Source organism: Amblyomma mixtum, chromosome 3 (genome assembly GCF_055824585.1).
Source record: "Amblyomma mixtum isolate Tamu chromosome 3, ASM5582458v1, whole genome shotgun sequence".
NCBI classification, from domain to species: Eukaryota; Metazoa; Arthropoda; class Arachnida; order Ixodida; family Ixodidae; genus Amblyomma; species Amblyomma mixtum.
This window is the reverse complement of record NC_143014.1, coordinates 43,583,784-43,609,239: the sequence shown is the minus strand read 5'-3', so window position 1 is coordinate 43,609,239 and position 25,456 is coordinate 43,583,784. Positions and strand designations below refer to the sequence as shown.

Here is a 25,456-nt window from a genome sequence, read left to right as displayed (position 1 = left end):
GCTGGCTCGCTCCCCCTCCCGAGCCGACTGAAAGGATGTCAAGCCGTCAACAAAACATGGTTGGGGGGCGCTGAAAGGACGAATTAAACCGCGAAGAAAAGTTCGGGGAACACGAAGCTATGAAGAAAAGAGTGCTCAAGAGCCCCGCGGTCCTCCGATTGTTGTCAACCGGACCCCGCTTCCGACGCGCGCGCTAGCGCCCGTGCGCAGGCGCCGATATCTGACATGCACAGATATCTGCGCCCCGCTCGCGCCTGCTCGCGCATAGCGCCTCGCGCATGCGCAGACAGGCTCCAGCGTACGCCCGTGCGCGTAGGCGCTCCGCCCGTACGCCTCGGAAGTGTCCATCGAGGTGGGGCTTAAGCCCCACCTCGATGGACACTTCCCAGGCGTACACGCGAAGCGCCTGCGCGCCCAGCACGCGCCGCGACGGGCGTCGAAAAGTGGCATTCACCTCCATGCTCCTGGTGCTGGCTCGCTCCCCCTCCCGAGCCGAGTGAAAGAATGTCAAGCCGTGAAAAAGGTGGTTGGGGGGCACTGAAAGGACGAATTAAACCGCGAAGAAATGTTCGGGGAACACGAAGCTATGAAGAAAAGAGTCCTCGAGAGCCCCGCGGTCCTCCGATTGTTGTCAACCGGACCCCGCTTCCGACGCGCGCGCTGGCGCCCGTGCGCAGGCGCCGATATCTGACATGCACAGATATCTGCGCCCCGCTCGCGCCTGCTCGCGCGTAGCGCCTCGCGCATGCGCAGACAGGCTCCAGCGCACGCCCGTGCGCGTAGGCGCTCCGCCCGTACGCCTCGGATGTGTCCATCGAGTTCGGGATGGAATCCTGCCTGGAGCGGCAGCATTTTTATGGAGGCAAAATTAAAAAAAAAAGTCCGTTATGTGTGATGTAAATACTCGTCACAGAACCTCGTGCAATCAAAATTAGTCCGGAGCCCTCGATCGTCTGTGGTGTCTTCGCTTCGCGACGTGAAACCTCATTTTCACACCAACCGCGCCGTGCGGTGGCAGTGATGACTAATGTCGTAATCGACGGAAGAGTTCCCACACTCTAAGAAAAAAAGGACAAAAGAGGGCGAGTGTTTACTCCTTTTGTGGATTTGTCACAGGCATTAGTCTTTTTCGGGGCTAACTGCAAAGGGTTCAAAGGGTCTAACCGTTGGCCCCCTATAGGAAAGGAGTGCAACCGGCTGATACCCTGTTGGTCCCAGGTATCAGCCGTTTAACGAAAAATGCAAGCGAAGCGTTTTTCGGGATAATTAAGGGCGGGATAGCTTTCCGACAGCGCCGATCACGCATAACACAATAAAGGAAACAAATAAACATACATGAATATACAAGGATTCGATGCCACGACCTTCGGATTGGGAACCGAGTGCGGATATGGCACGGCCCGAGCAGGAATAATAGTTTTCTCTGACGTATTGCTGTTCAGAGCAAAGTATGGTGATTTTTTGTTGCCGTATGCTTTTGCTAGCGGGAGAGGAATTGTGGCAGCGTCAACTGCTTGCCCACACAAGCGACGGCCCCCTAAGCGTCCGCTGTGATCCGGCATGACCCGGCGCGTGTCCGAACGCGAGGGTATACCTACACCCAGCGGATTGTACCGGCAGGCTCGCACGCCCGGTGATCCCCCGCGCATGAGTCTGTCGTTTTCGTGAGCGAATACATGTGCGAGATTCATTTCGCGCCATTGCGACCTCCGGTGCAAAGGCTGTAGGACGAGCTGACCCTGCTCACACGGCGGGGAGATGTCGCCGCTGGGAGGAGGAGCATCATGCGCTGTAACTTCCTCGCTCTGAGCGGGAGAATGGGTGATATTGGAGTGAATTGGGGAAGAGGGTAGAGGCTGCCTCGCGTTACATAGCCATGCATGGCGGACCAGTTTTTTCTACGTACGAAAGTCCAGGGAATACGTGGGACCGCCCCAGTAAGAGTGACCCATGAATTTGCCCTTTGGCAGCCAGCTTCTCACGCAGCACCGACATGCCAGAGGGAGAGGACAGAGAATCGTGGCGTGGTCAGACTTGCGTGAACGCCCTGTGGTCACTCTGGCTAGCCACCATACTCTGGCGTGCATGTAGCAAAAGTGGCATGTACGAGGCGTCCCACCTAAGGGTATTCAAGCTGTTAGGGCTGTCGAGAGTCACGTGGCCTGGTCTGCAGTGTTTTTTCGCGCTCCGGAGTTAAGCAGATTAGCTAACTTTTTAACCATTGGCTTCAGGAACAAAGTGTCAATTTAGAAGTTGCAGACTGTCTTGAAAAACAGCCAGCTGCATTGTGTGCACCAATGTACCATTACGAAGCCTTTTTTTATTATTACTATTACCGGCGTGAAAAGAGGTGACCAGCTGTTGGCGCATATCTCTCACGGGAAAGCGGATTTTGTTCTTTAAGATGCGCTTTGGGTCGCTGAAGCAGCACTGCTGTCACGTGGAAGGTTTTTTTATTTTGGGAGTTTTTTAAAACTTTTGAGAAAAAACTGCGTAAGCGGTACCTGTTTTTTTTTCTATCAGCTATTTTTTTATGACGATCTACAACTTCCGAATTGACACTTTGTTCCTGAAGTCAATAAATAAAGAGTTAGTTAATTTGGCAGAACGAAAAATATGCAGGACTCTCAACAGCCCTCAGCTGGTCTTTAGCTGGGACACCCGGTGTATTTCATTGTTTCCTTGCTCGTTTCTCTTTGCAAGCTCCGTATGGAAGCGGAAATCTTGGATCTTGCGGTGAAGCCCGCGAGTTGACGTGCACGAGTTCGACAAAGTGTGTCAGCCCGCGGCCGCTCGCGCTTCTCGCCGCTCTGGCATTCCTGCAGACGACGCCGTGAGTGAGCGCAGGAAAGGGGGTGTCGACCTCGATAGCGGAGTCTCCGCGGTGCACGACCTTCCCGTGCCTGGTTCGCGCAAGGCACGTGGTGCCGCTGTGCGATCAACTCTGTGCTAGGCTGCGAGAGCACTCCATGGATGCACGTGGACTGACAGGGAGAGCGCGCGGTGCAGTTGCATACGATATCCTCGCGTCCGATGATGTCGCACAGCTTCGAAAAAAAAAAAATCATAGTGTACAGTTGTAACTGTGCGTGTAAACGCGTTTAATCCACTCCGGTACGCTTCGCGGGATTTATAAGCTCGGGCTAACTTTAAATCCCTGCTTGGTGATTATCCAGTTAGAAGTACAAAGTGTGCGTTCGATAGACCTGGCTCGGTTAGCGACCAACAGCGCTTCGTTGGGCAGGAAAGATCTGTTTTGGTTCATGTCTCAGCCTTTCTTTGCCGTGAGCGAAGTGAAGTCCATTCGCGGCCAGCGCAGGACGATGCGTGCCTTCTGGCTCCATGATGGCCTCCTTGGAGGCGGAGGAGCGCGCATTCCCATCGCTGGAATGACACGTGCGGGCTTGCGGCCTCATCGCGAGCCTATCACGGTCTCGGCGGAGCCATTATGGCTGAGTGGCTTTAGTGTTCGTCTGCTGAGCTCACGGTCGAGGGATCTACTCCAAGCCGCATTTCGCTGGAGGCGAAATGCTAAAAGCGTCCGAGTGCCGTGCGACCTCAGTGAACGCTAAAGGGCCCCAGGAAGTGATCACACGCGGGTGCATGTCGGACTACACGAGAAGCTTGTGCAATTCGGGAAAACGGCTTCACAACACGCATTCATAGTTGCGTTTGAAAGCGCTAGCTTTAGAAATGCCGTAGCATACTTTGTCACACTCTTCTTTAAAACACTTGTCGGCTGCTAACGAACGGCCGTCTCCGTAGGTACAATGCGAGACGAGAAAAATATTTCGGAAAGTTTTGCTTACATGTGCTTCCATGGATCGCGTTCCCGCCCCGTAACCCCAGCCGGGGTGACTCCCATGCGCAAGAATCGCGGTGTTTTAAAAAATACTCCTCCTTTGAAGTTATAATTCATAATTTCGCTGTCTGTTCAAGAATATACTTGGTCATTCTTCATTAATGGACGACATTATAGGTTCACTGTGAACTCAGAAAATTGCTTTGAAAACTTTTGATTGCATGTATTTCTATGGGCGCTAACCCTACTTTACACCCCCCAGATGACTCAGCCGGCCACAGTAGCGCCACCACCGCTTCTTGCTTACGCCACAGATCGGTATTGGTCTATATACCCCACTGATATACCCCACCGAAGGGCGACTTTCAGAATCGTTTGCGCGCTTTCGCCCACAGTGCCACATCGTCCTACTTCTTGAAGCTAAACCGTAAGCATATCCATAGGCTAAACCATAAAGCATAACCATAAGCTAAGCAGTTTGTCAATGGCACGATGTGTATGCCATTGACAAACTGCGGGCAGGGCGAATCTGAGCGTGCGCTAAGCATGCAGTGAAATGCTGGTCAAAACAGCCGTCTTTGGCGAACAAAGGAATTACAAACGACCCACGGCGGGCAGGCGCTTTCGAGTATCACTGCCTGGCAGCTTGCCGGGGGCACTCGTTGTGGTAAACGCCCCAGTCCGTGCTGTGGGCTGGCTCTGGCCACAAATAAACTTTGGCTCATTTTTAGAACTAGAAGACGACTAGAGAGAAGACAACGCATAGTGACGGAAAGCCTGTTTATTTTACGGAGCCTCGGTACATGGATATAACATGGACTCACCGAGCCTGAACGAAGAATGATAGGGGGAGATGGGAAGCCATCCATCAGCCACGGCGCGGCCGGACGCTACGCGGGTGCGCGCAGACTGGAAGAGGTTATCGAGAAAGAAGGCGTGGTAACTGCCTCACTCTGCGTGGAGACCTAACGACAGCTGGAGGGAAGTACAGCGCGTTGTATTACCGCATAGTTCAGTTTTTAGGCCCCTCTCATTGCATTGTTCAGTGCGCTTTCCACTTCCACGGGGAGCCGACTGCGCAGTAGCAGCTGTGAGGTGGCGCATGCGCGGTAGGCATCTTGCGGGAACAAATCGTTTTATGCCAGAACCTGCTCGTTCACACTTGGACATTTGGCGGTGAGAGCCATCGGAATCCGCCGCCGCGGCAGAGATGACGCCGAAATAGCGGGTTGCCCGATCGGTCCAGGACCAATTTCTTCCGCCAGAAAAATTCCGCCGATTTCCATTGACCAATAGGACGGCAAGGAAGAAGTTGCGTTCCGGCGGCTACACATCCATGGCAGTGCGCCCTTCGAAGCTGGGCCCGGCCCTCTCTCTTTGGACTGAATTCGTCGTTTTTACTGCCTTTTTCAGTACATTCATTGACCATAAATTGTGCACCGGTCCATCGCTTCGTCTTATCTCGCCTATAACAAAAGCGATAAATTTGCTTTCTTTTTTATTATTTAGAGTAGCGATTCTGGCGCTTTTGGGCCTAGAAAGGACCCTCGGTTTGTTGACAAAAATGTTTCTTCTAACAACCAGATGGCGCCACTAAGCTGAGCTTATCGTTTCGTCTCTCTCTGCAGACGCTGAAGTAAAAGTGCGAATGTGACGAATGGCGTAACGTCCCGCAAATGCCTGCGTTTAGCGTACGTAAGCGTGCGTACGCTTATGGTACATACAGCGTCGATTTGTGCAGATTTCTAATCTGTGTGCGCCGCGAGCAGACGACACGCAGAAAAGGGGCGGAGGAACACGTTTAACGCGAGAGCTCTGGGTCGAAGCGGACACGTGGTGGCCAGGAAGTGTGAACGACGGAACATTTCGGTGACGGCAGATTTCGCTCGCTCTCTTCGCCGAATGCCGAAGTGGGAACGAAAGGGTGGATTCTTTGGTTATGTACTGCCATACCGCGGCGCCATGAGCGGTCGCCTACTCACTCACGGAACCCATGTCCACTCACACTCATTCTACTCACACTTCCACTCACTCACTCTCATATCCACTATTCGCGTTCACACGCGGTGAAGTTTGCAGTGCATGTTGCAGTGTGGACGTGTGCAGTGGACGTGTGCAGTGTGTTGCAGTAGAAGACCTTCTAAGGTCTTCTTTTTCTTTGTTTGCTGACACAACGGCCGCGGCTGACGACGCTCGTGGGGTGATGAGCCGCCCCGGGCTTCGTCGGGCTGTGAGGCTAATTTTCACACTTTCGCTTCTCGAAAGCAGTGGTCGCTTAACCCACGTCTTCCATGGCCCGAACCACTTTTACGCAAGTGTGCTCCTGCGCTTGCTGCCGAAACGTTGAGTGTCTGTTTAGCGTCAGCTGAAAGGCTTGCACGCGTTTTTGAACGGTGTCCAGGTACCTTGGCAATGACCTGTCCACGTGTCTGCGGCGACTATGAATACTTTTCGCGGCGTGGGAAACCGAGTCTTTATTTAAAGATATTCGGTGCATTCTTTCACGGAAAGGGAAATGGCTGGAGTGGGCCGCAAGTACAGATTTGCCCCGCGGAAAAAGGATGCAAGGGCGAGTGACCATTATCAACTCCTTTACAACAGCCTCTTTGGCGTAGTTAAGAGCCAGGCTGGCTTCCTCTAGCCAGAACAATTATGCGTGACCAATCTGTGGACACGCTTGCTGCGCAGAACGCTGTCTGAGCTGCACATCATCCCTGCGTGAAGGGGACTTATGAAACCGGCGCATTGTTCTCGCTGGCCGGTGCTTGCGGGGGCATTGCCACGTGGTACGTCGCCACAGCGTGTTCGCGATTCGATGGACGTCGCTTTTCCCTCCCCGCAGGCTGTTTTCGAACGGCGCAAGAAATTGCCCAAATTTGGTGAGCCACAGAGGCGAGGGTAATCGCGCTTTCGAAATTGTAAAAAACTGATATGCCTATTACTAACAGCCTGCCAAAAATCTAATTCTAATCAGACGCCACTTAAGTTAACCAGCTTATTCGAATTTAATCAATTACTTTACTGTTAACCTGATTCACCTGTTTTTTGACGTCCGCCAACACTGGCATTACTACGCCGCAAAAAGCTTCTTTTTACCTCAAAAACCCTATTTTTTTAAATTTGTGTCGGGCTTCCCTGACACACCTTGTATATCCCGAGTATAGGAGAATGAAGTTCGAATTGAACGCCTCACCAATCACAAAGGGAACTGGCAGTTCGGTTGCCACTTCATATCCAGTGCTGAATTTCGCCGCTACGTTTCGTCTCCATCGGCACGAAACGAGCTGGAGCAGAGTAAAATGTTAAATATTACTATTTCGACGGTCTCCTTGGGCGTCAAGGCTTCACAGTGACCCATGCTATGCATACAAAAATAAAAACGTGCTTCATTTGCGTCGCAGGGCTCCTTCAAATACACGATAGCAGCAAAAACTTCTGCGTTACCGTAAAGTGTGTTAGCTGTTCGCGTCGTTTCCGGGCATGAGCCGAGCCTGTGCAGTTAGAGGCCGGGCCAAGTAGGTCACTTCCCGTGGGTGGGCTATGGAAGGCCCTGCCGACTACGAGCCTGGTCCAATCAAATAACATATATAGTATGTACGGCCGGTGCAGAGCTCTACTGTGCACATACCCGGGCGAAGGAGAACCTAAGCGTCCTCTGCTGTACTCCAGACTCGAGCTTACGCTAATTAATGGCGTTGTTTCGGCAGCAAGCTTTGGAACTCTCCGTATGTGAGCACGAGCCATGTAGGAGACGTGACAAGAGACATTCAACCTTCCAGCAGTGGCATTGCGGACTCGAGCAAAGAGCCCGACACAGCCCTTTGCGGCTCAGTGGGGCTCACTGCACCTGCGAAGGGCCGACGCCCATGCTACCGCTAAAGCGAACAGGAACAAATGCTGCCTCCCTGCGCCAGCGGAATCGTCTGCGTCGGTCATTCAAAAACACCGGCATGCTTGGCTTTAGATTGGGCTGGATTTTATGGCCACACCTTTTGTATCGGGCGTGCGTCGTACAATTAGACGGTACAAATGAAAAAAAAAAAGAATAAAATTAAAAACAAAAACGCGACAAAGGAGTAACACACAGACACACGAATATGTGAATGCGTGTCACTTCGTTCCAGTGTCGTTGGCGCGCACACGCACCCACAAACATATGTTATGAGAATAATCAGGCTGGAATTAAACGCGAACACGCATATGCCATACTTTTATACTTTGCTGTGAGATATTTGTTTAGAACTGGTTTATGAGCGTGAAGATCTTCGGTGGACCTTCTACCCAGAAGCATGAGTCAGGTTAGTTGTATACTGCAGCATAAAGCAGGCAGGTAAAGTATTTTGTCTTGTCTACATGCGCTGTTCATTCCGATCTGACTGGACATAGCATCTAGCATATTTTTAGTCTACTTTAGTCGGATACAACTCGGCGAAAGAAGCGGCTTTTTCCTGTCAAACGACCCCCTTCCAGCCAATGGCGTCGGCCGATTTTCAAGAGCATGCTAGGGTGACTCTTTTCTGGCGTTAAAGTGCAAGCATGTGTGGCCCAGTCTAAATGCCAGCCCGAAATGGAGGAGCTTACGTTCCACACCTTCACTTGCACCCAGCATGTACGTACAGTATATCAGTGGCGATAGTGGACAACCTGGCTTCAGCCCCGTGCGCTCTGGTACCTCGCCGGATTTGACATCACCTCGATGAAGGTGGCTATTGCTGAGTTTATGCCATTCGTCAAAGGATATTTTTCCATTTCGCAGGCATCCTTAGTTCATCGAGGCGTTGCAGGCATAAGGAGCGTTGTTATATGCCTTGGCCACATCGACGAAACAACACGCCAGTTCTTGCGGTTCCTTTCGAGCGTCGGTTGGGTCGAAAGCTGTTCTGCAAATCGTTCAGGTGGCTGCCTGTCTCGGCCCAGACGCTCATACAAGCCTCGATGACCCGGGCAAAGACTACACCACGCATTGTTGTTGTTTGCGTCCACCGGTAATCTCCCAGTAGCCCAGCATCGCCACCCTTCTTGGGAAGCATCGTCACTCTACCTCGAAGCCAGTTTATGGGCACCGGGTCCCCTGTCAGGATTCCTGTAAGGATGTTGGCGAGCTCTTCTTTGGACTGGTCACCGAGGTGTTTCATCAATCCTGCTCGGGATGCCGTCGAGGCCTGTGGCTGTGCGGGCGCTGAGCCGACCAGTTGCTCTGTCCACCGCAGGCCGTGTCACAGTCCGCTGGTTGGGCTCAGCCGACTCCATGTCATCCGCAGCAAGTGGAATTCGCGCTTCTTCGTGTTGTGGGTCGGCGCATAGTTAGCGAAGGTGATCTGTAAGCACTCGATGGACGCATTCGGACTTTAGGCTGGTGGGCTCATCTCGGACGTCGGGATGGTAGCTTTTCGCATTCATGCTCGACACGTAGCTCCAGAACTTTTGCACTGCCCACGGTTGTAATGAACTGGAGCCTTTTGTGGTCTGCCCTCCACAATCTTCTTTTGTGTGATCTCGTGTTTGCATTAAAGGTATTTTTGCCTGGTTTGGTGGGCATCATCGCTGTCCGGGTTCTTGCCCTCAGCTGTCAATAACATGAAAAAAGCTAAAGGATACCATCGTCACGAAACACACTTGGCAAACTTCGTTGTCGCGTCAACCCACCACTCAGAACCGCTCATTACTCATCTCTGCTCACACCCACTGATGGTGGTGATCTCTTTTATTACGCCCAAAAACAGGGGACCAGTCCAAGGACCGGTTGCGCTGGCTTAATTTGAGGAGGTCGGCGGGGGTCCCTTGGGATGTCGCGGCCTCCGCCGCGCGCTGGATAAGCCGGCGTTGGTCTGCTGGCTCGTAAGTACGCAGGAGAGACTCCCACGTCTCTGGGGTGTTTGAGTTGTTTGTGTTGTAATGTGTACAAGTCCACACCGTGTATGAGAGTGGTCGGAGTTGAGCAGTGTTTGCACATGGGGTCTATCTGTTGCGGAAAGATCCTGCTGTATAAGAGGGGGTTTGGAAAACTGCCAGTTTGTAGTTTGCGCCATTGGACGGCCTCGCGTCTTGTTAGATCACGGTTTGCGGAAGGATAGAGACATCTTTCGAGCCGGTAGTGCTGTATATGTCCGTGTAAGTGGTGATTAGAGAAGCGCGTGAGATATTAGTGTCAGAGGAAGCAGGGAGGCTGACTCACACTTATCTCCAGTCACACTCACATCGACTCATTCACACTCACATCTGTGAGTGCTGATGAATCTGTGTGCCGATCTGTGTGTACTACCGGGAGCACAAGTGCTGGGTACCAGCAGTGCTTGCCATCGAGAGAGGCGGGGAGGTGATATCTCGAGGAGCCATATCTTTCCTTGTGGTTCCTGCTTGGCGAGAACGTCGGAAGGGCCATCGCAAGCATTTGTGCTCCCGATAGTGCATTTCAGTGTAATAAAACCGAACTCAAGTCTACAGGACCGCTATCCTATTACCTTTTACCCTCGTATATAAACACCTTCTTGTGACTATGCGATGCAAACGTACTTAGCGCTTCAAGTCGACGGTAGAGCTGGAATCTTCGCCAGAATCTTGACGGATCCCAATGTCGCGGGTTCGAATCCCACCCGCGGCGACCATATTTCGACAGAGGTGAAATGCAAAAGCCCCCGAGTGCTGTGCGATATCTGTGCACGTTGAAAAACCTCCCGGTGTTCACTGCGGCGTCCCTCATGGCTTCGGAACGTTAAACCCCGCATGCCGAGATTTCGCGAGAGGTTTTTCCTGATACGATGTCGTTTGTCCGATGTCGTCCGATGCCGATGTTGGCAAAAAACAGTCGTTTTCTGCCAACAAGTATTCTTTTCGATTTTTCTAAATCCCTTTTGACATCGTACGATGCCAGTTTCGCGGAACGAAGTGCTCCTGTTTTCTGTGCGGTTCGGAGAGATTAGAAGAAGAAAAAAAAAGTTCCGATGCCAGATTGTAAATCTGAATCGGGCGAATAAGAAGGGTACTTGTTTAATTTTCGGGCCGACTTTTGTTGTTCGTTTTGGACGCATCCGCGCTGCAGCCGCGGGCTGCCGCCGGCGGAACGCGTGGGCGACTGGCGTACGTGCCGTCGTCCGCGACGGGCGGCTCCTTCTCTCTTCTCTCTTCCGTGGGCGCTGATTGAACGCACGCGTCTGCCTCGTTGTTTGACCAGCGTCGCCTTGACCGTATTTTGTGTCGCTCTTTTGCTTCTCCCCGCGGCAGCGAAATGGGCGCAACAACGCCCAGCTTCGTGTCCGTCCTTCCCGGGCATGTTTGACCGGGAGGAATTCGCCGGCTAGATGCCCAGGCGGAGACGCTGTGCTGTTGCGTGACCACGCGCTTGTGTTGCCGACCGTCGCTGTTGAAACTGCGCTGCCTGCTTTCCGACTGGCTTTCACTCGCCTACAAGGAGGCGCGCGCCACGTAGTACGCACTGCAGGGCGGGCTTGGCGGACGGCGTGGACGCAGTAATGCAGTACGCGTTCCTTAGGAGGGGGGTCCTAAGGAGATGTGCAAAAAAAGAAGCTTTGCACATCTTCCCGCACGTCCGTTTTCCGGCTCTCATAGGGCGAGATGTGACTTTTGACGTAGAACTGGAAAGCTTTTACCTCCGTGATGCGTCAAGTAGTCCCCTACTTTGTACGTTCACCGCGTTACGGGCTGTCTTGTTTTACACAATTCTGCGTTTCTACAGGTTGGTAGTTACACGAGTACAATTCGTATTGATTGTCGAGGTATCGTGGCCCTGCCGTGCCCCCACCGTTGTCTTGCCTTGGCGCGGCGACGACGACGGCGGCGGTGCCATTCACCTGCGATTGCGGTGGCCAGCAACCTCGTCCGGGGGGAAGGGAGCCACCCACTCATGATTTTATTCCACCGTGGGACACAGCGACGCCAGCGAGGTGATCATGCATCCCTTTTGTTGGCTTGACAAGGAGCGCCGACCAGCCGCCTTGTCGGAGGGAACCGAGGGCGGAACAAAGCACCTTCCCCGAACTGAGCAATGAAAACCCCTCTCGTGAAATGCCCGTGCAGGTGCTTTGACCTTCGTGGACATGCCGTGGCGGGATATCTCAGCCGACGACCTGTTTTCCCCTGATATCGAAGTGAATATATTGCTCACGTAATCGTTAACATTCCAAACATGAGTGATGGTATAACATCTGTATCGTTCGCCATTTATTTTTCAACAACAAAGCGCACAAAGATTGTTGTACGTATAAAATGTAAATAAGAAAATCATTGTTTCTATTTTTCCATTGTTCCCATATTGTTGACGCTGTAGTGAGTTGTTACGCCGGTGTCCGTTTGAATTGCATTACTACTAATGGCTCGGCTTTTTTTCATGTGTCAACTCGGTTGGCCGGGTCTCACGCGCCTGGACCTGCTATGCGATGCCATGTACACGCCTCCTGTGGCCCCACTAATATGGCATCGGTTCAAACACAGCCAGACGCGCTTGTATAGCAGAAGAGTTGAAATCTGGGTTAGTTGGTACATTATACTTAAGAAAAACCAGCCAAAAAGACGGGGACAAAGGAGAGACGAGGCACACACAGACTGGACTATCAACTGTGCTTTATTGAAAAACAGCCAGTCTCCGAGAAAACCCAACAGAGCATGCGCAGCTCAACGGCACCGCAAAACCAGCACAAAAAACAACAACAGCGAGCTCGTAAGATAGTCAAGCTGCAGTGTCAACGGGACAAGTAACCTAATTAATTCTTTCTGCATCAACGTGATAGAAGCCGTGCTAACACAGTTATCTCCATAATTGCTAATGTGAAATGCTTCGAGGATTTCCCGCTCAACCTTACCCTTGCCTCTACCGAGAAAAGTGACATTCGAAAACAACGGGTAGCACCCGCAATCGCGGCAATGGCGAGGCAAGTTTGCTCCGTCAGCCGGAGTCAGAGAGTTATGGTGCTCTCGTAGCCTTTCATTTATACACCGGCCAGTTTGGCCGATGTAAACTTTTTCGCATGTCAGCGGAATCTTATAAACCACCCGTGTCGCACAAGGAACATAGCAGTTTTGATGCCGCGTCGACACAAGGCCATCTTCACAGACTCACCCGATGCAGCCGACTCACCGTGCTATACTCGGGGATTGCCCTGATAACACTCGTGCATGGTGAAGCGGCCCGCACATTCAAACCACGCTCGGCCAGTCCATGGCCCAAACCCCAGCCTGAAACCATTCGGTTTTACGGGTGAACTAGTTGGCTGACTTCATCAGCCCAGCTTTACTGCACAGGAAGCTTTAATTTGACAGACTAAAGCTACCCTGCCTCAGAGTTGGAAGGCAAGTCGTACTGTTTTTGTACTCTGTTTAATTACTTCGTTAATTGAATTCAAACAGCTTTTCCAAATTTTGAATTGGAGAGAAAACTGTCAGGCAAGGTAAAAACAGCGCTAAATTTAACACAAACCACACAGAAAGGCGGACGGGACGGGCGCGCTGACTCCAACTGTTGGAGTCAGCGCCCGTCCCGTCCGTCTCTCTGTGTGGTTTGTGTTAAATTTAGCGCTGTTTTATGCTCCACCAACTAGCAATTAGTATCACATGAAACTCTCTGTTCAACGTTTTTCACCTTGCTTTTATTAAAGGTTAGTTTTCTTCATGTTGAAAAAGGTCGTGGAACGCGAAGAAAACCCACATGACTACCCACTAGTCTGCGGCGATAGTAGTGCTTTCATACGATCAGCTCACGAGTGAACACCACTCCTAGCTAGCTAATCTGGTGTAAGGGCAGTAGCGTAGCACAAGTGTTAGCAGCTAAAAGTTCTGTCGCCACCAGCACCGCAAACATTTTCTGACGTAGCACCAGATATCTCTGAGATTAAAAACGATAATCATAGTTTTCTCTCAACTGATACGTCGACGCGAGCAAGAAGAAAAATCAAGAATGCAGGGCGACTCTGCTCCGCTCCCTTGACTCGATTGTTTTTTTTTTTTTTTATTTTTTAATGCGATAGCATTGCAGTTGTCACACCAAAACCCCGCCGATGTCCAGGACGAAATACACTGGTTGGTTGAGAGAAGTCAGGTGGCATTGTTGGCGTGATGTGGAGCTAAAAAATTCAGGGGTCACTTTGACTGTCTAAAGTGCGTAGAGGCGAAAGCGTTTTCCGCACCACTTTGCCTATGTGACACTGGTGACGTCACACATAATTGATGACGAAGTAATGACAAATGACTAATTAATGACTAATTACTGATTAATCACTCAGCACTAATTGACTGCTAATTAATGGCGCTTAAGCCTCGCCTTTAGGAGTGGAACGCGACAGCGTGTTGTAGCGCTGCCAGGGAGTCCACGGAACGCCACCATTCGTTCGGCGCGATGCCTTGCCCTTTGAACACAACGCTTTTTGAGGAAAGGAAATGGCGCCGTAATTCTCTGTCATCTCGGTGTACACCTTACCCGCACCGTACAGGAAGGGAGGAAGTGGGAGTGAAAGAAGAAAGAGGGGTCGTAATAAAGAAAATGAAAATTGTATTTGAGGAAAGGAAATTACGCAGTAACTGTCTCACATATCTCGGTGGACACCCGTCAAAACGCGGACACATCTGTCGACACGGCTGCCGACACGGACGCAGACACGGCTGCCGACACGGATTGCTAACGACAGCATGAGGCGTTAAATAAAGGCTTTCGCCTTAATACAACGCAGAAACCGCGTTGTCATACGCGGTATGCCGACTGAGATCAGCCCAAGCGGGCCGCTTGGTTTCAGGGCTCGGTGTCGTCCCTCGCTCGCTTGGCTTTTCTCAGCATGTCGCAGTACCGACCAACTCTGCCGGCATTGCGAAAGATGCTGGTATGCACAGCATGTGTACGAGAGACCCACCAAACCAAAGAAATGTTCAACAGTCTAGCAAGGGAACAGCAGTTCGCATTTGATAACGGGGGGCTGTTAGTAGTAAGGGAATATGTCTTTAACACTTCTTCTTGGGCGAGTTGGCGCATACTTGATTTGAAGAAAGAAGCGCCAGAGCATGCAAACCACGAAAAGACAAGGACAAGACACAAAGCGCTAACTGACAACTAATTTTATTGAAACCAGGCAGCGCCTTTATATGGCGAAGTTTCACTGAAAAAGAAGGAGGAGGGCAAGCGGTAACCAAAACAAAAACAAAAAAGTTAACAAAGATTATTTAAGGGCGGCATCTAAGAATTCGAACTCGGAACTAAGAATTCGAGCCACTATACCTGCTTAGGGCAGGTATAGTGGCTGCTGATCCGGATCATGAGAGGTAAATAACTAGAAGGATAAGATTGCAGTGGAGCGCATATGGCAGCTTCTCTGAGATCAGGAATTGCAGTTTACCAATATCCCTCAAGAGAAAAGTATACAACAGCTGCATCTTATCGGTACTCACCTATGGGGCAGAAACGTGGATGTGGTGGTGAAAAACTTTAATCAAAGAGAGCTTGAGGGTTAAAAAAATAAATAACCCTGCTGCATGGTCGGTATCCTTAGTCCGGGACACCGCATGACGAGGCCCCGTCTCGCGCCCGCTTGACCAGAGCCCTTTGGGACTCCAGTGTGGAGCAGTTGAGGAGGGCAGTCTCCCATGCCTCTCGGGTGGGGGTGGGGGAGGGGGGAAGGTGAGGATTCTGAGTACATGCCCACACCATGTGAAAGATATCGCAGATCTCTCCACAGTGCGGGCAGCGCCCATCTGTGTTCGGATCGAAGTGTTTTGCTATTGCAGGACAGAGAAGGGTTCCTGTCTGCAGGCGCCGCAGAGTTCGCTCCTCCGCCTTACTCAGCCCCTTGGCAGGTGCCGGGTAGAGACGGTGGCTGTCGCAATAATAAATTAGGATTTCGCGGAACCGCAGAAGCGGTTTATGAGCTTCTGAGCCATGAGAGCTAGGATGAGGAGCCCGGTGTGTGAGCGCTCGGGCGGCCGCATCAGCGGCCTCATTGGCTAGCGAAGAGGGTTCAGCTTGTGTTATAAGGACAACGCAGCGAGCTATGGAAGGTCGACCTGGCTATGCGTCACTCTTGTCCGTTGATAAAATTAAGCTCTGCCGTATCGGTATGACATGATAGCGCCAGTGGGTCCCTTGAGCGGCCTGGGGTCCTCTTTGCATATCACTTCGCAGACACTGTTTATTTTATTATTCTAAATTTATTTGTCTCAAGGTCTTCATTCAACCTAGTAGAACAAACGTTTAAAAATCCATGATGTGTTGTAGGATAGAGACTACGATGTAAGTTGCATTGCTGTTTCGAAATCCAACACAGCTGAGAAAGTTGGAATATCCTCTCCCTGTCCTTTTATTCCCGCTAGCCGCAGCTGAGGCCGTGCAACCGTGCTTCAGGTTTCGATGGCAGATACCGCGGTATCTTTTCCTTCCATTGTTATGTTTTATTATTAATAAATGGCCACTAACAATTACCAACTTCCAGCTAGACTGCTGCATCTTTGGAATATACATCTTGACTTGTATTGCATTCTAGTGCCACACCTTTGAAGGCAGTTTAGGAAAAAATATTTCAATGGTCGAGGGGTAGCGCTCCCAGCTCACGACTCAAGGGGCAGCGGGCCGAGTCCCGGCTCGACGGTTTTCTTTTTAGCTCAATTGCTCTTTCTTCTTCAGAGGCACTGCGTAATGGTGGTGGAATGACGTCACGACCCTGTAGACCAGGGGTTCCCAAACTGGGTTCCGCGAGCCCCCTTTCCGGTACACTTATGGCTCGTGTGCGCGAAGCAGACACCTCTGTTCAATTATTTCAGAGCATTATCTCTTAACTTATTCCTCTGTTTCGTGTCGCTGGCGTCGCTGCCATCCGCAGCGTAGACCTTGACAGCACACCAAGACGCTGAGCGCCAGTAGGAAAAAAAAAAGTTTTTAAGCATGAAATGCTTTTTAACCGCGCCCTTAGAGAAGGGAGAGAGAAGTGCCGTAGGGGAGGTCTCCCGATTAATTTCGACCACCTGGGGATCTTTAACGTGCACTCACATCGCACAGTATGCGTTTCAGTAGCGGCGCCGCGTGTTTGTTTTGACGGGAGTGCCAGCGCGGTGGCTCGCCCGGCGAAATTGGCAGCGTGCCAAGGCACTGCTGCGCCCAGCTGCGCAGTGCATGTATGTTTAGAACGCCGGCAAGGTGGTGGGGAAAATGCATGGCGCACAAGGCGACGCGTGTTCCGTGTATAGTAAAGAATAATTCCATGCACTCGTGAGCGTGACGACAAAGTGTGGGCCGCTCCGCCGATTTAGCCAAGCCCAGCCAAGACAAAAAAAATATATATATATATACCTCGCGCGTCTCATCAGACGGCTCGAGTCTAGCTCGACGGCGTCAGCGGCGCAGGGGCGAAGTTCTGCCGCTAGCCAGCTAGCCCGCTTGCACCACAAAGCCAGTATCTGTCGGTTTTACAAAAAAAAAAAAAAAAGAGCGTACGCCGCGCTGATGCAGCTGATGCCGTAGCGGGGAGCGGCAGATAGCCAATGCAAGCCGGACGAGGCGTCGTGATTCTGTGCACAGCCTAGCCAGTGTTAGGGACGAGGTAGCAGCACCCCACCGCTGCCACCAGTTTGTTAAAGACGAGGTAGCATGGTCGTGTGCGGGAGAGAGAATTGAGGGACGTCTGAGACGAGGCTTCTGGAAAAAGACAATTAGAGGACTTTATACAGGAATATTTACAAGTGAGCTGCAGGAACGCTGCATCACGACAGCTCATCAGAAGACCATGATGACAACCAACCAACTCCTCGGCCGTGCCGCTGCCGGGCTTTTTTTAAGAGTTCCCTTCCCTAGGGTCCCTAGATGGGGGCCGGGTTTCACTGGCACCAATCACAGACACACACGCACCCACTCACTCCCGAGAGATCACGCCGTCGTCACGCGCTGGGAGAGGGGAACGATGCCATCCACGTAGCGCAGACGCCGGAATCTCCATGAGCGGCGTTCGCGCGCATTTCGAACGCGCGTTCACACTCGGTGTACGGGAAACGCTCGCTCAACCGGGCAGACGGACGCGGCTTCCGTGGCAATCCAGGCGCTCACCCAACGCGCGTCTCGGGGTTTGTCGGCGTTTCGCTGCTGCCATGTCGTTGTCTTCCCCACGACGAAGGCGAGACGTAACACCAGTCAAGTGCGCGAATTGGAGGAGCGTTTGTCATTTGATTGTAGTTTTCTGCGTTTTTGTCTTGGGTTTGGAGGTCTCAGCATGAGCGAGAGATGGGCATTGAATAAACTGATTAATGAAAGCTAGAGAAAAATAAACAAATACTCACAAAAGTGAACGAAACGGCAAGAAAAAAGCACATATGGTGCATTCACAAGCAACACCGACCGATTGACACATGTTGTCGCACGTTGAAGGCTGTTGGGGTACCTTGGGACAAAAAAAGTTTGAGAATCCCTGCTGAGAAATTCTATAGTGATGTCATTATGATTATACTGATTGTTGTGGGGCGTTTTAATTAACTGCGCAAGGTCTTGTGGTTGACGTCACGACCTTCTGTACCAATACTGATTTTCTCGACATGGCAACTACAGAGGTTTCTTTGCTGAAAAGGACCCTAACGCCGAGGCATGCGAGCGTCTCAGTAGAGAGAGCGAGGAATGAAGTGAAGGCAGAACTGGTGCTTGCGTCCCTTGAGATTCTGTGAGTAGTACCACTGTGAGACCATAGGGGTGTGGGATAAAGCCCACGCTCGCGCTTCCGGTGCGTAGGCGGTAGGCTCTGACTTCATCCACCAGGGCCGGCGTCAAATCCAAGACGCTTAATAAAAGTTCGAAGAATTGGGCTCTCGCTTAGAGCTCGGCACGAAGACGTTACACGAAGTCGAGGGAACTTCGGCATCTGGCAGGGGTGTGCAGCACTAAAGCACACCACGGGGAGTAGCAACCCCGCCTATCTGAAGCTTGTGCATTGGACCCACACACAACCAACGAGGTGGCAGTAGTGGACCAATCAGCCACGCTCGCTGGAAGGGCTTTCGAGCTGCCTGAGGATGACCAAACCTAATTCGGTACAAGAGCAGTCTTTGGTATGGGGGTCCACCATTATAGAGACTCACTCTTGGGAAGTGGTCTGGCCCTGGCCTGCTCCGTGTACAGCTGGGGGGAAACTCTTTGGCATACCAAAAAATTCCTAGACCGAAGCGATCATGTTGTAGTAGAGTACCCGCCTCGCATTCGGGAGGTGCTGGGTTCGATCCCCAGTGCTGCCAGATACCCACTGGTTTTCTGATTTGTACAAGATTTCCCCCGGCTGGTGCTCGGCTTTTCTGGGGTGAACTGCGTGGGATAAGGGTCTTCGACCAATCCGTTCGCATTAAGGGTCTCTCATAAAATACAACACGGCAACATGCTTATGTGCTCCTGTCTACAGAAGCTTTTTTCATTGGCTTCGCTGTGCCGCTGTGCAGACAGTGGAGCTTAAAGGAAACAGTGTGGCTGGATTTGTTAAAACGCCTTAAAATACAGTGCGCTATATCAGATACACAAAAATTTTAGAAACAACGAAGAAATTACTTAACCTAGCAAATCATGTTACCAGCTTTATTATATTGGCTATTTCAAGGTGTATCAAAGTATCGACGCTACAGTATCTGTTATTTCTATCGGAAATCAATTTTGGTTTGATATCTTCTATCGGTATCAGAAATACAATTTTTGAGGGTATCGATATCGAAGTATCATGCCCAGCCCTGCTGCCTGGGGTTCTTTAACGTGCCCTGACACCACACAGCACACATGTGCCTTTTGCCTTTCGCTTCCATCTAATAGCAGCTGCTGCAGCTGTGATTGAACCCAGCATCCTCGGCTCAGTAGCCAAGTGCCAGCCACTGAGCTATGCTAATACCTGTGTCGGTGATAACATAGGTTGATAAATTTTGAAAAAATGCAGGCAGTACCTTCAGTGTTTGTTCTTTCCTTTAAAAAAAAAAATATGTGCACCAAGTTGCAAAGTGTCATGAAGCAATTTGCAAGAAGTGTAATTGTTCAGTGTCCAAGTAGTTATGTTCTATTTGGGAAATTTAAGGGCTAAAATTTAGAAAAAAAGGGAATTTTTGCTGAGTTTCAGAGACTTCTAAGAACCAAAATGGTCTCAGTTTAAATTAAGAGTTTTCAAGCTGCTGTAAGGGAAAGGGGTTTGAAATAAATTTCGGGTCTAATTGAGGGAATTTTTGGTAATGACATGAGAGATCACTGTCTGAGCATCAAACAGAGCATTGTGATGTGAGAGCGTGATATCCAGACAACGCATTAGTGAATGTTGGTTGCAAAACTGCACTTGGATGTGTTGGAGAAACAAAAGGCCGAAGCAGTAGTGTCATAATTTTTGTCTGTCAGGGAGCCAAAAAAGTACCACTAAAGCACTATGACCATCATCAACACTGTGACCCTCATTCCTACAGCATCATTTGTCATGGTATTGAACACCTTGAGTTTCCCCAGGGAACCAGTGCCTGGGAGAGCCGTGCTGCCTCACATAAATGCAAGGTAGCTGCAGCTTTGCCAGTTTCCCATGTTGTAATCTCTTTGGGCACAGGGTATGCAGAGACTGACATAGTCATCCTTCAACAATTCAACCCATTAGGACATGTAAAATCAGCTTTAGTTACCAAGTTTCAACTAAGGGATGCACATATTTTTATTGAATTGCACCTTCTTTTGTTGAAATATTTGTGGTGGCTACATTTTGATGAAGGCGAATTGATAACGTTTGTTTACAGAGATTGTGTTTTGGTGGCGGCAAAATGCAAAAACACCACTGTCCTCAGATTTCAATGCATGTAGAGGTCAAAATTAGCATGGAGCCCTCCACAAGACATATTTCATAGACCACAGTATTTTGCTTTGGCATGAAAAAAAAAACCTGTTTAAACATTTATGAAGTTATTGAAATGCCTTTTCTTCGAAATATTTAACTACAGAAGTTATCTACTTCAGCATGCTGCAATTTCCTGCAGCACAGTGAATTCTAAAAAAAGTTAACACTGTAATCCAACTCATTTTTATGGCCATCTTCCTAAGATGTACCCCAAATCTGAAAGGCCATTTTGCTTGATTCTGCGTGTTTTTATCGTAAACCAGTACTCCTCTTGCTCTGCCCATCGTGTGACAGCCACACCACAGTAGGCACCTTCTAATCAGATTAGCAGATTAGATTAGCACAGGCATGATCACTTTCTGCAAGAAAACTGCTGCACTTCTCACTTTGTGCCTTGTTTATATGTGACAGGTGCTGAGAGTCCCACGCAAGCACACCTGACACTTGGCCTGTGGGTACTCTTGGGTGTGTTCACCTTCATCGTGCTTGAGCTGGTCTTCACAGCCACGAGCCCCGGGACAGAACAAACCTTTTCCCACTCTGATGTTAACCAGAATGGTGTTGCCAAACTGGTTCCGGCGCTGCAAAACCTGAAAACCATTCATGTGAGCATCTTGCCTTGGCCGCACTGCCCCAAATGTGTTTGTGCGGAGCAGTGAAGTGTTTTCCGTGCTCTTCTTTATCAGTCAACGTGTGGCATTGAGAAGTCAAGTACCTTGGACAGCAGCCATGTTTCAACAATTGAGCGATGCCTGTGACGTGTAATAGGTGTTTAGATCACGTGAGCAATGAAAAAAATGCTACATCATAGCTGATATGCAGTTTCAATTCACGAAAACACTTTAGCTAGCCTGCTTTAAGAGCTGGAATGACAACGAATGATGTATCAGTGATTATATTGCATTTCCTTTATGCCTCACGTGACCTAAACACACTTTACATGTCACAGCTGTCGTTCGGTCGATGAAACCAAAACAGCATGATAGCAAGAATCAGTTATAAATTATTTAACGGTCGTAAGAGAATGCCACGTAGTGATCCATGTATTCTGATGTCTTATGCATCATTACATTGTAGATGCGATAACAGACAAGAAATTCGAATATTTACAGAAAATTCCACTCATCTGTTCTATTTTTTTGAAAGAGTATGTGCATACTCCTAGCCAGTCTGAGGCAAGCCCATGTCTTACTGGCTAATGTGGAACAGTCAGCTTTGTGGCTTATTGTATTTCTTGCTTCTGTAAGAAGGCTTTGGTTAGTTAGTCCAGAAAATAACCAGAGTACGGTAATTATATCTGCATTAACATATAGCTGTATCAAGCTTTTTGTCTGGTACATGATGACATGGGACACTCGAGCTAGAATATTCAATTTCATATGTTTAAGGGTTGGACTTTTTTTGAAAATTTGACCGACTTTTTTCGGCGTGTATTTCAGAATACAGGGTATGCTTTTTTTTTTCAGCAAACATTGTTTTGGACTGTTTTTTTTTTTCTGCGATATAATGTGGTACTCTTGTGTGGCTAAAGGTCATCTAGAATTTCCCTTGACCTTTTTGTCAGCCCATTCATTCAGTTTGCCAGTAATTAGCATAAAAATCGGCGTACTTAGAGCAGTGGTTGTAAGAAGAAATGCAATCACCACTAAAAAAGGAACGGAATGAACTGTAAGACGAAAATGCAAGTGGAAGTTGACTTCTAAAAGCTAGATTGTCACGCTAATGTTGGGTTTCTGTTTCTGCACTTCCTCTTCTTCTTGTTTGGTACGTGGGAATGTGCATCGAGGGGAGGGCATGGTGGTGAGCAGAGGGCTGTGTTTTATTTCCAAATTGCGTGTAATTTCGCTATCACTTTACTTTTTCAGGATATTCATATGGGAGAATTTTCCTTGGCTGGTGCCTCAAAGCTGCCATTTAATAACAAAATTTTCAGTTAACATGGCTCAGGGGATAGTGATGCGAGTGTGTGACTATTGAAAGGCACAACTTTTCCAGTTATGTTTTAGAAGTTGAGCATGTTACACAGTAAGGCACTTAAGCATGTTAGCTGCATGTTGACCTTACACTGTATAAATTGTGCGCAGAATGTGAAGAGAAGTAATCCTGTGTTTTTCCTGTCTCTTCAACTTGTAGGTCACTGGGTACCTAAACCTTATGGCAAATGGCATTGATAACTTCACCCATGGATTGGCTGTGGCTGCCAGCTTTCTTGTTGGCCCTAAGGTATATCATGCTTGCTGGTGTTTGACATTGTGGCATCTCGAAAAAGTTACTGTTTTTGCCAGAAGTAAAGCTATCGGGTCTGTTTCTTAACTTTTTAGTGGAGCATCTACGGCACTCCTTAAGCTCTAAATCTTTGTAAGGTGGAGAGAACCCTTGTCTTCACCTTACGCTGCCTTTTTGGTCTTTAGGGATGCCAATGGGCACCAATATAGGGCTGAGAAGCCAGCCCCTTTGCTTGGTTACTTTTGGCAAAGACGGGTACATTTTGTGCCAAGATCCATCAAGATGAAGGGCTGGCTGGCTTATTTATTAAGTTTTAATTTATTGTTCAGTGTCTGATTGTAATTATTATTTAAACCATTTAATTGGCAGACATTGCACAAAACACTGTGCTGAGCTAGCCTTCGTAATAGTCTGCATATATGCAGGTGTCAAAATTTTTTCAGTGTTGAAGCAACCCACCTCCTCCTGGAGCGCAGTTCCATGTGCAGTTATTCTTTTTTTTTTGTTCATAGGCACTGGAGTTGGTGTGCTTAAAAAAATTTAATGAAAATTGCAAGCTTTTAAATATATCTGTAGTTACAGAGGTCACGTTTCTGCAGCTGGAGTGAAACTTGCAAAGGAAACATTTTCCTGCTGGAAATTGGAAAAAACCTGCTTGCTTATGTGACCAGATTTTCAGTAAGGTTAACAGCAAGGCTTGATGGAGGGGCTTCAATTCGTCAGCGTTGATGGCCTAGTAGTGAAAACTGTGTGTTGCATATTGTCTAATGAAAAGCTCTGTTGTAGTAACTGTTTAATGTGTGAGCGGCTGTGTTATCCTTTTAAACATCAGACATGTACGGTAAAAAATTGCCTAGGCCATAGGGTTGGTATTCATCCATGTAATAGGATGCTTGCAGTACCCCTAAAGCTTCATATATACAGAGGTGTGGGGGCAAAAGTTTTCACCATTCTGCTCTAGGAGTACAATACAAGATGCATTGCGTGGCCCAGCAGCAACCCTAGTGCCTTGGAAACATTTCACTAAAGCAGATCAACGAAATCAGCATATACCAGTCAAATGTTAAGTTGGATTAAAGATTTTTAATGATTCCCAGACCTAATCTTGCTGCATGCTTCTGACCAACATGTCTCCAATGAGATCAAATATTCAACGCATATGCCATTTTGCAATGACACATGTATGAGATAAAGGAGGCAGCAAAGGAGCAGGAAGTCATTTTGGCAATCATAAGCAAAGCTGTACTCAAAAAAAAGTTCATACTATGTGATTTCTTCTGCATTTTAGAGGACTTCTGCTCTTCTAAGATATTTTATGAAAATTGGTTTGGCCCCAGATTTTACCTTAAAGCATAGCTGACGGCTGACTGTATTTGCCAGTACACCATGTTGAACGTACTGCAAGGAAACTGTACTCTATACCAAACCCATTTCAGAAAGTTTTTAGTTTATTGCCAGCCGCATAGTTCTTTAGGCATTTGTAACCAAAGATGTGGCTTCGCTTCAGAATTGTTTCAAACAGTACCTTTATGAGCATAAAGTTTTCAGAACACAGGAATTGACCTGGTTTCATGTTGGCAGCATATTAGGTGCTACCCTAGGCTAGTTAGTACTGCTTCTGTGCCGCCGCGGTGGCTCAGTGGTTATGGTGCTCGGCTGCTGACCCGAAAGACGCGGGTTCGATCCCGGCTGCGGCGGCTGGATTTCTTTGGAGGAGAAATTCGAGGCCCGTGTACTGTGCGATGTCAGTGCACGTTAAAGAACCCCAGGCGGTCGAAATTTCCGGAGCCCTCCACTACGGCGTCTCTCATAGCCTTAGTCGCTTTTGGGACGTTAAACCCCATAAACAAACAAACAAACAAGTACTGCTTCTGTGCTGTTATGCATATCAAATGGCAACTGTGACATTGAAAAAAAGTTTCTGCTCGTAGAATACGTGCAAAAGCCTGGCAGTTGTTGCATGGACATGCAGTTACTTTCAATGCAGATGGTTGCATAGAAAGAAAAATAATTGTGAGGGGTTGAAAAAAAAAAGGAGAGACATCAGTTAGGTTGTGTCAAGGAAGTTCTTTCTATCTATTATAGCTTGTTTGTAAAATTAAGAAATCCCAATGAATCCAAATTGTAGTACACAGTGTCCAGGAAAGCTTGGTTTCTTCCAGGTTATCAGTTCAAAAAGCAGCAACACTTTTTTTATCCCTTGAACAATAATAAAAAATAAAAACCAGATAATGAAGTGTATTAACTACATGACACAATGTGCAACGCAAGGCATATTCCATTGTTCACTTTGTTCTTAGTAGAACACCCCGCCTTACTCTTGTTGTGAAGAGCTTGCTGGGTGTTGCATTGAGACTCGACTCACGTGATGTGCAGTCTCCCTGATTCATTGGTAACTGTCGGTTTTTGCAGATGGGCGTGGTAACGACGTTGGCCATTCTGATACATGAAATTCCCCATGAAGTGGGTGATTTTGCCATACTTTTAAAATCTGGTTTCAACCGTTGGGATGCTGCCAAAGCTCAGGTTCTCACAGCAGCTGTAGGAGTAGCCGGTGCTGTCACAGCTCTGTCTGCAGACTCACTTGAAAACGTGGGTGAGTGCTTCACCGGTTTCTTGTGCA

The 25,456-nt window shown here is 49.0% G+C and overlaps 1 protein-coding gene across 1 annotated transcript in view; it reads left to right on the top strand.

Annotated features, from left to right (window-relative positions):
* Zip99C (Zinc transporter Zip99C) overlaps window positions 1-25,456 on the top strand; it is a 39,619-nt gene that overhangs the window by 9,291 nt on the left and 4,872 nt on the right. The window contains exons 3-5 of the mRNA XM_089578938.1: window positions 21,019-21,212; window positions 22,741-22,830; window positions 25,246-25,429. Coding sequence (XP_089435064.1) covers window positions 21,019-21,212; window positions 22,741-22,830; window positions 25,246-25,429 — 468 coding nt within the window. The remainder of the gene's footprint in view (window positions 1-21,018; window positions 21,213-22,740; window positions 22,831-25,245; window positions 25,430-25,456) is intronic.